A 14,675-nucleotide genomic window follows, 5' to 3' on the forward strand; every position below is an offset into this window, starting at 1 on the left:
AGACCCCTCTCTCCCCTATCTCTACTAAAAATAGAAAGAAATTAGCTGGACAACTAAAAATATATAGAAAAAATTAGCCAGGCATGGTAGCACATGCCTGTAGTCCCAGCTACTTGGGAGGCTGAAGCAAAAGGATTATTTAAGCCCAGGAGTTTGAGGTTGCTATGAACTAGGCTGATGCCACAGCACTCTAGCCCAGGCAACAGAGCAAGACTCTGTCCCAAAAACAAACAAATAAAAAAACCCACTGAATTGTCCACTTTAAATGGGCTAGGATGGTATTTGAATTATATCTCAATCAAGCTGTTAGAAAAAAAGAATACTTCTTGCTGGGCTACCCTGGCAACAATGTGAAAAAGAATTAAATTAGTATAGCCTAAAAATTTTAAATTGGATTGTTATCTCAAAGGGATACCAAGGGTAGGGGTTAAATTAAGTAGATAACCCATATCAAAGTGCTATGCATCACCACTGACAAGGAACAGGAGGTCTGAAAGTGCTAGTTTCCCTTCGTTCTCTTCCCTTCTCCATCCCATAGTAGCTGCCAAGACAGCACACCAGCTAGAGACCAAAGAAAACAGAGAAGCTCTTTATGCCAAATCACAAAGACAGACAAGGGGATCTGGGGAGGGGCAGGAGGAGGGCCTGGGAGGACCCCTTTGCCCCCTTTATTCACAGATTTAAATGTCGTTCCATCTGCTCTCGAAGTTTGAATTTCTGGATCTAGAGGAAAGACAAAGGTATGAGAGTCAGGCTTGGGGCCTCTGCTAGGGTGACAGCTGTCTTCGTTTGCCTGGGACTGAGAAGTTTCCCAGGCTGTTAGTGCTAAAACCAAGAAAGTCTGGGGAAGACCGGGATGAGGTGACTCGGTCTCCCTACTGCCAGCCTCTCCACGGACTCTCTTGCCCATTGCTGAGGGAGGTGTAGGTGGGGCCACCTGGCCTTTTCTGCATCTGGTCCCCACACCCAGGCCTGCCCTGCCCCTCCTAGTCCCCACCTTACATACCTTTCCTGAGATGGTGAGGGGGTAGTTTGTGACAAACACGACGTATCGGGGAATCTTGAAGTGGGCGATCTGCAGAGCAAAGGGAGGTAAGGTGTGAGGCTGAGGGCAAGGTCATGGGGTCGGGGGTAGAGGACCAAGGGCTGGCCTGGCCAGGGAATCAGGTTTATCAAGGGCAGAGCACCCCCCACCGTGGGCAGGCTGGCAGGGGGAGGTGGGTGAAGAACCGAGCAGCGTCAGTTGGGGTGGGCTGAGGCTCCTACCTTCCCTTTGCAGAAAGCTTTGATCTCCTCGGCCGTGGTCTGCTCCCCGTTCTTCAGCCGAATGCATGCACAAATTTCCTCCCCCATCCGGCTGTCCTTCACTCCCACCACCTTCCAGGGACAGAGACAAATATCAGACTTCACCATCTTCACGCATGTTTCCTGCTCCTGGGGTCTCACCTGGGCTGGGCGCCTCACCTGCACTTCCTGCACCTGCGGGTGTGTGTGAAAGAAATCCTCCAGCTCTGCGGGGTAGATGTTCTCACCACCCCGGATGATCATATCCTTGGAGCGGCCCACGATCTTGCAGAAGCCCTGCTCGTCCATCATGGCGATGTCTCTGTAAGGGAAGCCCAGGAATGGCCTCTCATCTCTGCCCCATCTGCTCACTCACTCCTTTGCTCACTCACCAAGCATTTATCAAGCACCTACTATGTGTCTTCCACTGCTCTAGACGCTGGGAGACACGGCAGGAACAAGACACAGTCCCTGGAACTTACAGTCTAGTGGGCAAGGCAGACAAAAAGAAACCAACACCTGTAACATTCTCTCTCTCTCAACGTATCTGCACATATGCTTCTCATGGCTGGCTTAGTTTTTGTCATTTGGGTCTCGGCTCAAATGTTTCCAGAAGCCTTCTCTGACCACCCCTCCCCACTACAGCTACGCTGTCTCCTATAACCTGATTTTATTTTCTTTGTGGTGCTTATTGATGTTGGAAATTATCTGTCCTCCTTCACCAGACGTGTGGGAAGTAGAAGCTCTCCAGGCCCCACCAGTGTGGAGAGCAGTGCTGGCACACAGTGGGTGCACAGCAAGACTCTGCTGAGCTGACAAGTGAGTGACTGAGGCCGGGCGCGGTGGCTCACGCCTGTAATCCTAGCACTCTGGGAGGCCGAGGCGGGCGGATTGCTCGAGGTCAGGATTTCGAGACCAGCCCCAGCAAGAGCAAGACCCCCATCTCTACTATAAATAGAAAGAAATTAGCCAAACAACTAAAAATAGAACAAATTAGCCGGGCATGGTGGCGCATGCCTGTAGTCCCAGCTGCTCGGGAGGCTGAGGCAGCAGGATTGCTTGAGCCCAGGAGTTTGAGGTTGCTGTGAGCTAGGCTGATGCCAGGGCAACAGAGTGAGACTCTGCCTCAAAACACAAAAACAAAAACAAAAAACAAATGAGTGATTGAGTCTGGGCTCAGACTGTGAACGCTAGTGTGGTGCACTGTCCTTGTCGCTTTCTTCCATACTGTGTAGGATTATCCCCATTGTACACATTTTGGAAATTAAGTCTCCAGGATGTGAGCGGCCATTTGGACACCCATGTCCTCCCCGTGCTAGTTTAACGTCCCTAGCTCAAGCTCAGGAGCCCCAGCCTCCCCTCTGCCCCGTCCTGCCCTCTCACCCTGTCCGGTACCACTTGTCCTGACCAACCACTTCCTCCGTCTTCTGAGGCTCGCCCCAGTAGCCCAGCATGACGCAGTACCCTCGGATGCACAGCTCCCCGGGAGTGTTCAGCGCCGCCAGCGTCCCCGCCTCCATGCTCAAGATCTGGGCCTGAGACAAGCCAGCTTCAGTGTGGGGCCTCCTACACCCTTGCTTCCGGACAGGTGGCCCTTGGGAAAGGGGGAGAGCTTTGCCTTCCCTCCCCCCAATACTGAGGCCCCTGGCTCTGCCTATCCCAGCCCAGGGGTGAGAGAAAAAGGCTAGGGTAGACCCGTCACCAGTCAGAGAACAGTTGAGGCCCAGGCCAGGGGTGCCGAGGAAACGGAGTGGGCAGGGAGCTGCCGTAGAGAAAGGCATCTGTGGAGGGCAAGGCCGGCTAAAGAATTGTAAACTAGGCCAGGTGTAGTGGCTCACGCCTGTAATCCTAGCACTATGGGAAGCTGAGGCGGGAGGATCGCTCAAAGTCAGGAGTTCGAGACCAGCCCGAGCAAGAGCGAGACCCAATCTCTACTAAAAGTAGAAAGAAATTAATTGGCCAACTAAAAATATATAGAAAGAATTAGCTGGGCATGGGGGCACATGCCTGTAGTCCCAGCTACTCGGGAGGCTGAGGCAGGAGGATCGCTTGAGCCCAGGAGTTTGAGGTTGCTGTGAGCTAGGCTGACGCCATGGCACTCTAGCCCGGGCAACAGACTGAGACACTATCTCAAAAAAAAAAAAAAAAAAAAAAAAAAAAGAACTGTAAACTGTGCAGAAGAGAAGGGAGTGTCCTCTTACTTCCCATTAAGCAGCAAATAAAGAAGCCAAAGAAGGCAGTGTGGCAGCATCATGTGAACGGGACAGGCAGTATCTGAAAGCCTAGTAGGGAAATGACCTGTAGCCACTGTGCCAAGGAAAGCTGAGCCTCTGTGTGCCTCAGTGTCTGCATCTGTGAAATGGGTGGAACTATGCCTGGCCCTGTTCACCTTCCGGGGGGGCATCCCAGTGAAAGTGCCAATGAGCCTGTTGGACACCTTGAAGGGGGCTCACATCCGTGCTCACTCACTCTGTGCAGGACTGCTCCAGGGGGGAGGGCACGGGAGATCCCCACCAGGATAGAGGTCAGCCCCAGAGGAAGCAGCTACTTGGGCACATGGGCAGTGAACCCACAGGGGCAAGGGGGCAGGGGAAACCAGGTGCTGGCTGGCATAAACCACCAGCGTTGGAGCAGGAAAGGGGTGATGGCTGGGAATTTGAGATTGGGATGTGCTCTGGGACAGCCTCTGAGGGGCAAGGGACCACTCCCCCAAAGGGACAGACTGCTTGGAAAACGAAGTGTTTACGCCTAGCAAAAAGAGGAACTCTGCCAAAGTGAGAGGCACAGGGGCGTCTGAGGGAAGAAGAGTTGTGTAGGAAAAATCTCTGTGCTCTGGCTCCTCTTTGAGGCAACTGTGGCTGCCCGAAACAGACAGTGGGCTTGGCAAAAACACACCTCAGACAGGAAGGGAGGCTGTGGAGAAGTTCAGCTGGCAGCTGCTCATGGCCACCGTTTCAGCTCTTCCCCTTTCCTGCTGCAGCCCACAGAGAAAGCGGGGCGGCCCCTGCTGCTGGGAGGCTCTCGGCACCCTGCTTGTCGGTCTCTAACCGGAAGCGGCAGATGTCCCAGGCGGGTGTGCCCAGTTGAGTGCTGGGAGGTGGGACGGGGTCTCGGTCGGGGCTCACCTCCGTGTGAGGCATAATTCTGCCCACACTTTCTGACTTCTGCTCCACAGTGTCGTCAGGGAAGTTCATGAAGGTCACAGGACTGTTCTCTGTGGTTCCGTAAGCAACCTGGAGGGTCCGGAAGGGGAGTTAGGTGGGAGCTGGGTGACTGCAGAGGGAAGGGGTGAGCTACGCTGGGGGCATGGGAAGGAACCCATAAGAGATAGGGGAAAGTGGAGGGCAGCTGGATGGCAGGGTCTCTGCAGGGGCGCCAGATCTGAAATAAAATTGAGAGCAGGGGAGCCATTCTCTGCTAGCTCGGCTCTCTCAATCCTGTCTCCCTGGAGCAGCCACATGTCTGGCCTGTGGCTCCCGGCATTAGCAACACCCCAGACTTCTGTCCCATATCCCCAGGCTGCCTTAGCCCCACCTTCCTGATTTCAAGCCACAACATCCCCCCGGCCCCGCTGCCAAGCCAAAGTCCCCATAAACTTGATGAGAAAGCCAGCCTGCCTTGGCCCAGCTGGGAGTGGCACAGACTACCCCCCCCCCAAACCCGGGACAAGTGCCTGGCCTTGGGGTAGGTGCCCCTCAAGCTCTGGAGAATTTCCTTTGAATTTATTTCCATCAAAATAAAAATACAGCCAAAGCAGGGGTTTCAAAAGCCAGTAGCATGCCACCCCTCCTTGCACGTCCAGTGGTTGGAACATCCTGCACAACAGAAAAACCAGAACCAGCCTTGGAGGAGCCTAAAGAGCAGCAGGGAATGTTCTAGGCCAAGTATGAACCCTACTCTAGAGGCAAGAGGCAACAGGGATTTGGAAGAGGGGCGAGCCCTGGAGACCAGGCCCCCACACCTGGGTACTGGGTCAGGGGAGAGGGGCTAGCTACCCTGCATTCCAGTCCCCTCCAGCCAGCAAAGACACTGGACCTTTCTCCATCCCCCTGCCCCCGCGGAACTGCCCCTGACACCGCAGAGCTGGCATGGCTCTGGCACAGGTGGGGTTTGGTTCAACCTGGGGTCTGGTCCCCCCTACACACACACGGACAATACCCTGTGCCAGACAGCCTGCAGCTCACCCTGGGGCCTGAGCTGTGACCCTGCCTGCTCACCAGCCCCTTTCCACAGGAATCCGGACATCGTGGCTGGCGAACGGGCACACAGAAATCTGGCTGCTGGGGCGGGGCTGCCCACAAAACCTAGAGTCTGGCAGCCTGCGCTGTCCAGGCCTTGTCCCTCGACCTCACCCCCTAGTTCTGGCCCCCCTCACCCGTCCTCACAGTCCTGGGGTGACTGCCCAAGTGTGGCCTTTGCCAAGTACACCTTGGCGCCACTCAGCCGCCACCCTGAGACCCCTCAGGGGTGGGTCCTGACCACTGGGGTTGGGGATGAGGGGATGGGAATATTTGGGGGAGATTCGGGAGGGGGTCATGGTGCGACTGTGCTTGTTCAGTGGCCTGCGGCCTCCAGGTGCGTTTGCCGTTCCTGTGGACCACTGCCCACCCATCTCCCACTTTCCTGCTTAGCCTTCAGCCGTGGAAAAAGGGGATGGGGCGCAGGGGACAGAAACGCAAGGGGATGGGGCGCAGGGGACAGAAACGCAAGCACAGGCTGGGGAGAGCGGCGAGGGGTTGAGCCCAGGCGTGGGGACGGAGGCTTGGCTTGGGAGTGTCCAGTCAGAAGGGGGAGCCCGACGCCACAGCGGCTCGCACGCTCGGCCGGCGCAGCACAAGAGCCCCATTAAAGCGCCGCCAGCTGGCGGGCCGCGGCGAGACACGCCTCCGGCCGTCCAGCCCCGCTTCCTCCCGCCGCGCGCCCAGGGCACCTGGCCGAGGGGGGGCGAGATGCGTGGAGGCTCAAACTTGAGCAAACAAATAAGTTCAGGGAACGCCTCCCTCTCTCCCTCTCCCGTGTATACGCGGGGCTCCAGACACACCCATTGCCACCCCCGCCCCCTAAGGAAAGCCTGGGGAAGGGCGGTGGGCCGAGAAGCCGCATCTGAGAGCAGAGAGCAAAGGGCGCGGGCGGGGGGCCACGGTCCCAGGCCCCCACGCACGGTCGCCGGATGGGGGAAAGCCTCCCGCCCCCTGCCCCGTCGAGGGCGGGAGCGCATCTCTGGACACGAGGGAGTTAAGCCCGGTGGCCTCGATGCTCCACGTAGGAGCTGGCTCAGGCCGCCGGCTGTGGTCAGGGCCACCGTATAAATAGGGCAGGAGACCCGAGCTCCCAGGACTTGCCGCTGCCCGCGTCCCGCTGCCGTCGCTGCCCCCAGCCCCGGCCCCGGGCGTCCCGGCCATGGCCCGCCCAATGCTCTTGCTCAGCCTCGGCCTCCTGGCCGGCCTGCTGCCGGCGCTGGCCGCCTGCCCCCAGAACTGCCACTGCCACGGCGACCTGCAGCACGTCATCTGCGACAAGGTGGGGCTGCAGAAGATCCCCAAGGTGTCAGAGAAGACCAAGCTGCTCAACTTACAGCGCAACAACTTCCCGGTGCTGGCCGCCAACTCGTTTCGGGCCATGCCGAACCTCGTGTCACTGCACCTGCAGCACTGCCAGATCCGTGAAGTGGCCGCCGGCGCCTTCCGCGGCCTCAAGCAGCTCATCTACCTGTACCTGTCCCACAACGACATCCGCGTGCTGCGCCCCGGTGCCTTCGACGACCTTACCGAACTCACCTACCTCTACCTGGACCACAACAAGGTGACCGAGCTGCCCCGGGGGCTGCTCTCCCCCCTGGTCAACCTCTTCATCTTGCAGCTCAACAACAACAAGATCCGTGAGCTGCGCTCAGGGGCCTTCCAGGGCGCCAAGGACCTGCGCTGGCTCTACCTGTCCGAAAATGCCCTCAGTTCCCTGCAGCCCGGGGCCCTGGATGATGTGGAGAACCTGGCCAAATTCCACGTGGACAGGAACCAGCTGTCCAGCTACCCCTCTGCTGCTCTGAACAAGCTGCGGGTGGTGGAGGAGCTGAAGCTGTCCCACAACCCCCTGAAAAGCATCCCTGACAATGCCTTCCAGTCCTTTGGCAGATACCTGGAGACCCTCTGGCTGGACAACACCAACTTGGAGAAGGTGAGCTCCTGGGTGGTAGCTCTGCCCTGGCTCCACCTTCCCTCCCTGGAGGCCCTGGGAGCCAGGGCCACAGCCTGCACCATCCCCTAGCCCCAGATTCCCTGTCCCTCTGGCTATCTGCAAGGCAAGGAGCTCTGCCACCTCTGTTCCTCACCTTGTCACATCCCCACCCTAATCTCTGCTAATCTCAGCCACTGCCCTTTTAGGATGCCTACTTGTAATAGGAGTGTGTGCCCTGGCCCCACAAATAGCCCCCTAGGAGGCATCTCCGGTGCTCCCAAACCCCCTGCTGTGAGCAGCAGCCACCTCCTCCTGTTGGGCCTTCCGCCCCTCCTCTGCTGTTTTTCCGTCTCCAGTAAATCTACCACCCCATAAAGGAAGGTTTGTTTATTGAGGAGCCTTCCAGAGGCGCTGAGCAAATCAGGCCCACAAAGAGACCCTGTTCGTGGTGGGGGCTGTGCGTGTATGCGCAGGTAGAGTGGGGAGGCTGGGGAGCGAGGGGGAGCAAATATCTGAGGAAGACCTCCTCCATGCCCCATAGGTGGATGGCCCCCCTGGTCCACACACACACAAGCCACTGCATCCTCAGGTCCATTTTAACTGAATAGGGAGGTGAAGGCATGGGGTCCAAGGGCTCCCCCAGGCTGCAGGCATGGTGCCCATGGGCTCCAGGGGGGGCAAAGACAGGAGCAACAAGGCCCCAGTTGTCTCCCCACAGGGAGGACTGGCTGTGCCTCAATGTCCCCCACACTGCTGACTTCCCTTTGTCCTCCTTAGTCACCAGACCCCTCTCTTGTGTGCATCCTCACTCAGTCCTTCCTCCCCTGGGATGCTGGTGTCTGGCCAGCTAGGGCTATTTGGATCGGAGTGGAATCCCTTCCATGGGACTGGAAAATCACTCTGGTGATTATCCTCTTGGGGCTTCAGCCAAGAGGTTTGGGTGGGACCAGGGTTACAGGGACTTCAGCCAGGAGGTCTGGGTAGAGGACAGTCTGGTTACTAGAGAACTTCACACCCCAACCTGGGCCACAGGAGAGGGCACAGACATGGAGATGTGGGTAGAATCCTACCTGGGCAACAGCCGACCTTTGTCTGAGTGGATGGAGCCTGGCCCCTCCCCAGCTGAATCGGATCTCCCTGTAGCCCACCAATGCCAGAGTGGTCTTCCAGTGGGCAGCAGAGCAGCGAATCAGGGGCTGATTTGGGGTAGGGGGGGCCAGACAGGAACTGTGGCGCCTGGGCCAAGATGTGGGCACCAATAGAACATTTCCTCTGGAGCCGTCCAACCTGGCCAAAGTCTCCACCAAGATGGCTTCACAAATAGCATCTGGCAGGCAGTACGGGAGCAATGAGGACAGAGCTGGGGGAAGTCCCAGGACCCTGAGGTTGTGGGGAGCCCGGGCCCACTGCCCACTCCACCAAACACCGACTGGGTTCACTGTGTACCAGTTGGCTGCTGAGGCCAAACTCGGGCTGCCTCAGCAGCCCCAGTGTTTGTGCAGGGAGTGTGGGGCCAGTGATGCCAGCGGCTGAGGGCCTGGGTGTGGTCCTGCGGCTACTGTCTATGTGCTAGTATGACCCTGGGCAAAGGACTGAACTTTTTCCACTTTCCCATCTACATACTGGAAATAACACCACCTATCTCAAAAGGGATTATGTGGATTAGATCGTCTGAGACCACTTGGTCATACTGCTTTGAAAACTGGGAAACTCCTCAAGATGCCATTGCTCATATCTAGGGAAGGACCTGCACCTCCAAGGTGATTGAGCCTGGACACTAGGGCTAGGGTGCTCACTTATGCCACCTTGCTCCCCAGTTTTCAGATGGTGCCTTCCTGGGTGTGACCACGCTGAAACATGTCCATCTGGAGAACAACCGTTTGAACCAGTTGCCCTCCAACTTCCCCTTTGACAACCTGGAGACCCTCACCCTCACCAACAACCCCTGGAAGTGTACCTGCCAGCTGCGGGGCCTTCGGCGGTAAGAACACCCCCACGTCACCCCCAGAGCCCGCCCTCACATGATGGAGCGGAGACACACTGGCCCTGCACTAAGACATCCTGGGCATATATCCTAGATCTGCTACCTAATAGGCATGGGACCCCAGGAGCCTCAGTTTCCCCATTTGTAAAATGAAGATGACAGCTCCAGACTATCCTGGGGCCAAATCACTTCTGACCTCATAGCTCACTGTTCCTTGCCCCAGCACTCTCACATCTTTCCCCCAACCCCAGCAACTCTCTGTCTCTTTAGGTGGCTGGAAGCCAAGGCCTCCCGCCCAGATGCCACCTGTGCCTCCCCTGCCAAGTTCAAGGGTCAGCACATCCGTGATACAGACGCCTTCCGCAGCTGCAAGTTCCCCACCAAGAGATCCAAGAAAGCCGGCCGCCATTAAACAGGTGGGGGCCAGGTGGACAGGTCCCCCATTCCCTCTCTGGAGATTCCAGCAAGTGAGCTGGTGTCTCCCGGGATGCCCACTTCTCCTGGAGGGACAGGCAGGACTGGGCCCCCTCTAAGGGAGGAAAGGATACTCCACTGTCTCTCCAACCATCATCTGGATTGTTGGGGTCCTGACATCGACCCTTGCCTCATTGCAGGTCCTGACCCAGCCAGTCCTGGTGACTGGCCTCTGCCTTCTGCCAGAGAGACTACTGACCTTCCCGCCTCCACGGCCCCCGTCTCCCCACAGCCTCTGCTGATGCACAGAGCTGCCTGCACCTAGACACGTCCTGGCAGGGGGCTGCGGGCACTCCCCCACCAACCAGCTCCACCCGACAGTGTCCTGGGGAGGACACAGAGCCCCTCCCCAGCCATCATGCCTCCCCGGCTCCTCTCAGAGAAGCTGTTGCTGAGACCCCCAAGTCCATTGGAATCAGAACAGAGTGGTCATCAGGATGGCCACCCTTCTAGAATCGTCCTTCCGCTGCTCCTCTTTCCCTGTCATGTGAAAACAAACACCAGATCCTTGCCCAGCCCTTGCTTCCAGAAAGGGTTGTAAGCCCATACCCCAATTTTGCCACCCCCGCCTGCCAGGACGTTCTAGCAGGACACCGGTGCTTTGCTGCCCATCCCCCCGTGCTGCATTTCTTCCCCAAATTTCTATAAATATAAATTTATGTATGTATGATATTTACTGCACTGCCACCTATGTCCCTGACTCGCCAGGTGCTGATGAGGTCAGACTGTCTTGTCTCACATCTGCTCCTGGAAGGAGGGCTGGCTGAGAGGGTCTCCCTTGGAGATGGGGCCTGGGCTAGTCCCTGTGCCTGTCAGTCTGTCCGCACCCCAGGCCAGGCCTGCCCTCTGCCCAGCCCGGCCACCACTCACCACCAGCTCCTTCATATTCATCTCGTTGATGATGGCTCGGACCAGCTCTGGGGGTGCAGGGGATCCAGCGATCACGCCTGAATCAGAGAAAGGGCTGACACAGCTCTCCAGCCCCAGTGGAGCCCCTCTACCTACAGCTCATTCAGGGGAAGGGCATTCATCTCCCCTGGACTCTGAGCCTTTCCTACACCCGGCAGCTGGCCTTGGGCTGGTGTCCGGGGACACTGGGGATTTGCCTCCCTCCCACCCATGTTCCTATAGTGCCCTTGCTGCCCCCTAATAAAAGTCTGGGTGCCTGTCTGGCTCACCCAGCTTCCTTGGGGGGACGCAGCCCCACCCCACCTCCACACATGGACGAGATGTCATAACTGGAGAAGTCTGGCTGGTTCAGAATGTCCACGAACATGGTGGGGGTGCCGTACAGGATGGTGCCTCTGTAGGGGGGTGGTTCTCAAAATTAGGCTGGGAAGTAGAAAGGAACTCCCTCTTCTCACCCACCCTGCCAGGAACCTGCAGCAAGGGCCACGGCTGAAGCTGTGGGGGGCAGGCAGGAGAAGCCCTTGAGGCAGGACTGGCCCCCACTACCCACATGCCCCAGTCTGCTGGCTGGGGGGAGGAGACACCTTGGCAAGGCGTCAGCACAGGAGTGAGGAATAGGAGGGTGTCACGAGCCCGAGGGCAGCCTGTCCACCGATGCCCACCTCTCTCTGCTGACGGCCTCCAGCGCTTTCTTGCCATTGAAGATCGGAGAGGACAAGATGAGGGTGGCACCGTGCATAATACACACCATTGTTCCCCCCACGGAACCCAGGCAGTGGTACAGGGGGCTGGGCAGGATCACTCGCAACTCCTCTGGCTTCTGGAGATGGAGACAGGAGGCTGGGTCTGCCATGGAGTCAGAAGCCCCAGACACTAGTTCCTCTAGCTGCGACAGGGTCCCAGCAAGGCCCCCACTCCTGCACGAGCCTCCCCCTCCCTGCAGCCTTGCCCTGAGCCCAGCACCGCCTCACCTTCTGATGCAGTTTCAGGCGCTCCCCTATCATGTTGGAGTTGTTGACAATGTTGTAGTGGGAGAGGGTGGCCCCCTTGGGGCTGCCTGTTGTCCCCTGACAAGACAAGCAGGTGACAGCTTGGTCTCTCTTCTCCCCATGTCCTTCCCACCCTGAGCCACTGTCTGGAAGAGCACTGGACTTGGAGTCAGCAGACCAGGACTATTGTCCCGGATCCACCTGTCCATTCTGTATATAGGCAAAAGGCCCAACACGGTGCCAGGTGTCAGGGTCCAGAAATGCAGAAGATAAAGTGTCTGTCCTTGTGCCCATCACAACATGGCTCAGAGGACTCTGCTGCCCTCAAGCTGTGTGGGCTTGGAAAAATTCCCTCTCTGGGCCTTGGATTCCCCACTGGCTAAATGAGAGGCAGGCTCCACCTGCTTGGACCCGTGGTGGCTCAGAGAATCTGCCACTGTCCTGGGAGTGAGAGGGCTGGGGTGAGAAGCATGTAACAAGGACACCAGTTGCTGATGTTTCCTAGGGCAGAGAGGACAGCTATTGGCCGGTCTCGGGAGAGTGCCTGTTCTCCTGACCTCCTTTGCTGTCTCTCATTCCTGTGGACGGGGCACAGGGGCAGGGGTCATGTGTCAGCCTGGGCTTGGTGCCTGGAGACCTCTGACCTACCGAGGTGAACTGGATGTTGATGGGGTCATGGCAGGACAGGAACTGCTGGTTGTACCGGAGCCGGTCCAGATGCTGCTCTGTGCTGCCTGCCGCCACCACTTCATCCAGGAGCAGGGTGCCCGGCAAAGGGACATCCGCTGAGATGACTGTGGTCAGATCTGGAAGCCTGGGGATAGGAGAATGGTGAGAGGCAGGGGCTAAGGAAGGGTGCAGGGAGACGCCAGCCCTGTCCCTGGGGGTGGGTAGGGGGTGAGGGAGTCAGGAGCGCAACACACTGCGCCCCTAACCCGGGACACACCGCTGACTCTTCAAGGCCCCCGGCTGGGCATTCTCCAGCTCTGGACAGATCTGCTTCAGGATGTTGTAGTACTGCTGCGTCTTGAATTGCTTGGGGAACACGAGGGCTTTGCAGCCCACCTGTGAAAGGGGAGTCCCCCACCTGCAGTCAGCAGGAAGCCCCAGACCGGGGCTGCGGGGCAGTCCTTGCTGATCAATTATGTTCTTTCACATGCATGCACCGTTACCCTGACGCACGCCTGCACCACGCTCTTACACACACGCACCTCCCACACACAGGCACCTACACACACCAGCCCCAAGCATGCGTGCACCACACCATGAGACACATACGTCACATACCAAGACACAAACATACTCACACTCACACACACACACATTACTGCCCTGACTCACACGTGCCACCCCAATACTCACGCTGGCTTTGTGTCTGACCAACCACTCTCTTAGTGGAGTTGAGACCTCCTTCCAACCACATACAGCCCAAGGAAGGACACTCTGCATGTCACCCACTGTGCATGCTTTCCCTCACCCCCGTCAGCCTCTGTGACAACTGGAAGCCCCTTGTGTCAGGCCCCAGCTGGGCCCCTCCCCCAGGAACCGGTCCTACCTTCTTGAGGACATACTCCAGTTCCATAGCCTGGTAGGCTGGGTTCACAGACACCTGGTGCAAACAGTAAGGGTATGTATGATGAGTACGACACCTGCTCTGAGCCATGGTGGCTCAGTGAACCTGCTGCTGTCCCTCCTGCAGCCCGTCTCCCCTCAGGAGGCAGAGGGGTAGCACTCTACATCCCCCTACCCCTAAAGGCCTCCTCGGTTGACCTCAGGAGAAAGTTCTACCTGGTCTAAAACTAGCCAGGCACTGGTTTGGCTCTGGGGCCAAGGGGCAGAGGGGCTGAGGGGCTTCCTGGAATGATGTCCCCCCAGCCGTGCCCAGCAGGCCCCTCCTTACCAGGATGATGCCCGCTTGGGCGGTGGCCAACTGCATGAGCACCCATGCGTAGGAGTTGGGGCCCCACATGCCCAGCCGGTCGCCCTTGCAGAGGCCAATGCTCAGGAGGCCAGAAGCAGCTTTGTCCACCTGGTGGAGACAGATGGCCACAAGGGGTGAGATTGGGGCACACAGGACAGGGCCATGATGCCCACCCTCCGTGTGAAGCTCAGGGGTTCACATCAGAATCACTGAGAGCAAAGGGACAGGCAGAGTCCCAGGGCTCCGTGGGTATGCAGAGCCTGGAGTACACATGGGTAGTAAGTGTCCCAGGAGCTGCTGATGCAGGAGGCATCCAGGCCACCTCTGCCTCAGCCTGGTCCCCTCGTCCTGCCACTCCCTTGGGGTGCTCAGGCAGCCCCAGCACACTGCCCCTTAGCCAGCTCCTGGCTCTGCCCAGCTAAAGCAGCCTGGGGACTCATACCTGCCCACTTTGAGGGTTCAAGGTTAGGACCTACCTCCTCCTTGAGCTGGGCAAAGGTCAACCTGATGTTTTCATGGAGGACCACCAAGGCCTCTTGGTCTGGGATCCTCTGTGCTGTGGCATCCAGGCACCGGCCCACAGTCTTGCTGACAAGACGAATTCTGGTGCGGCCCTGAATATAGCTGAGGCCACCAATGGGCAGTGGGGAGGTGCGATCCGCCTCTCTGGAACTGCAGGGAGAGGAGCTATGGGCTGCGCTGTACCAGATGGGCCTCCCTGGAACAGGGTACACCCAGCTGCGCCTAGAATGCTAACAACATTTTGAAGACTGCTAGGTTTCCCCAGATCCTCGTGCTAACCTAGACTCCCCCCTCCCCTCCCGACCTCAAGCCTAACCCCAAGGCAATAGGACAGGGCAAGCTTACCCCAAGCCGGGGGCAAGGGGCCCTCCCTCACCCTCTACCCCTGCCTGTTAGAGAATTAAGAGGTCATTGGGGT

General features: G+C 58.0%; 2 protein-coding genes across 2 annotated transcripts in view; one reads left to right on the forward strand and one right to left on the reverse strand.

Moving 5' to 3' along the window:
- Positions 1-573: 573 nt before the first annotated feature.
- ACSF2 (acyl-CoA synthetase family member 2) overlaps positions 574-14,675 on the reverse strand; it is a 40,117-nt gene continuing 26,015 nt past the window's right edge. Inside the window, exons 2-16 of the mRNA XM_012789760.2 lie at positions 14,212-14,407; positions 13,715-13,843; positions 13,370-13,423; positions 12,761-12,879; positions 12,463-12,628; positions 11,797-11,892; positions 11,488-11,645; positions 11,129-11,220; positions 10,787-10,863; positions 4,410-4,517; positions 2,668-2,819; positions 1,465-1,606; positions 1,267-1,377; positions 1,007-1,075; positions 574-723 (exon numbers count right to left, since the gene is read on the reverse strand). Of these exons, the coding sequence (XP_012645214.1) occupies positions 673-723; positions 1,007-1,075; positions 1,267-1,377; positions 1,465-1,606; positions 2,668-2,819; positions 4,410-4,517; positions 10,787-10,863; positions 11,129-11,220; positions 11,488-11,645; positions 11,797-11,892; positions 12,463-12,628; positions 12,761-12,879; positions 13,370-13,423; positions 13,715-13,843; positions 14,212-14,407 (1,720 nt within the window). The 3' untranslated portion in view covers positions 574-672. The remainder of the gene's footprint in view (positions 724-1,006; positions 1,076-1,266; positions 1,378-1,464; positions 1,607-2,667; positions 2,820-4,409; positions 4,518-10,786; positions 10,864-11,128; positions 11,221-11,487; positions 11,646-11,796; positions 11,893-12,462; positions 12,629-12,760; positions 12,880-13,369; positions 13,424-13,714; positions 13,844-14,211; positions 14,408-14,675) is intronic.
- On the forward strand, positions 6,637-9,854 carry CHAD (chondroadherin). Its single transcript, XM_012789762.2, has 3 exons — positions 6,637-7,458; positions 9,276-9,439; positions 9,713-9,854. The coding sequence occupies exons 1-3, from the start codon at positions 6,685-6,687 to the stop codon at positions 9,852-9,854; spliced, it is 1,080 nt and encodes a 359-aa protein (XP_012645216.1). The 5' UTR covers positions 6,637-6,684.

The sequence above is a fragment of the Microcebus murinus genome, chromosome 18 (assembly GCF_040939455.1).
Source record: "Microcebus murinus isolate Inina chromosome 18, M.murinus_Inina_mat1.0, whole genome shotgun sequence".
Taxonomy (NCBI): Eukaryota; Metazoa; Chordata; class Mammalia; order Primates; family Cheirogaleidae; genus Microcebus; species Microcebus murinus.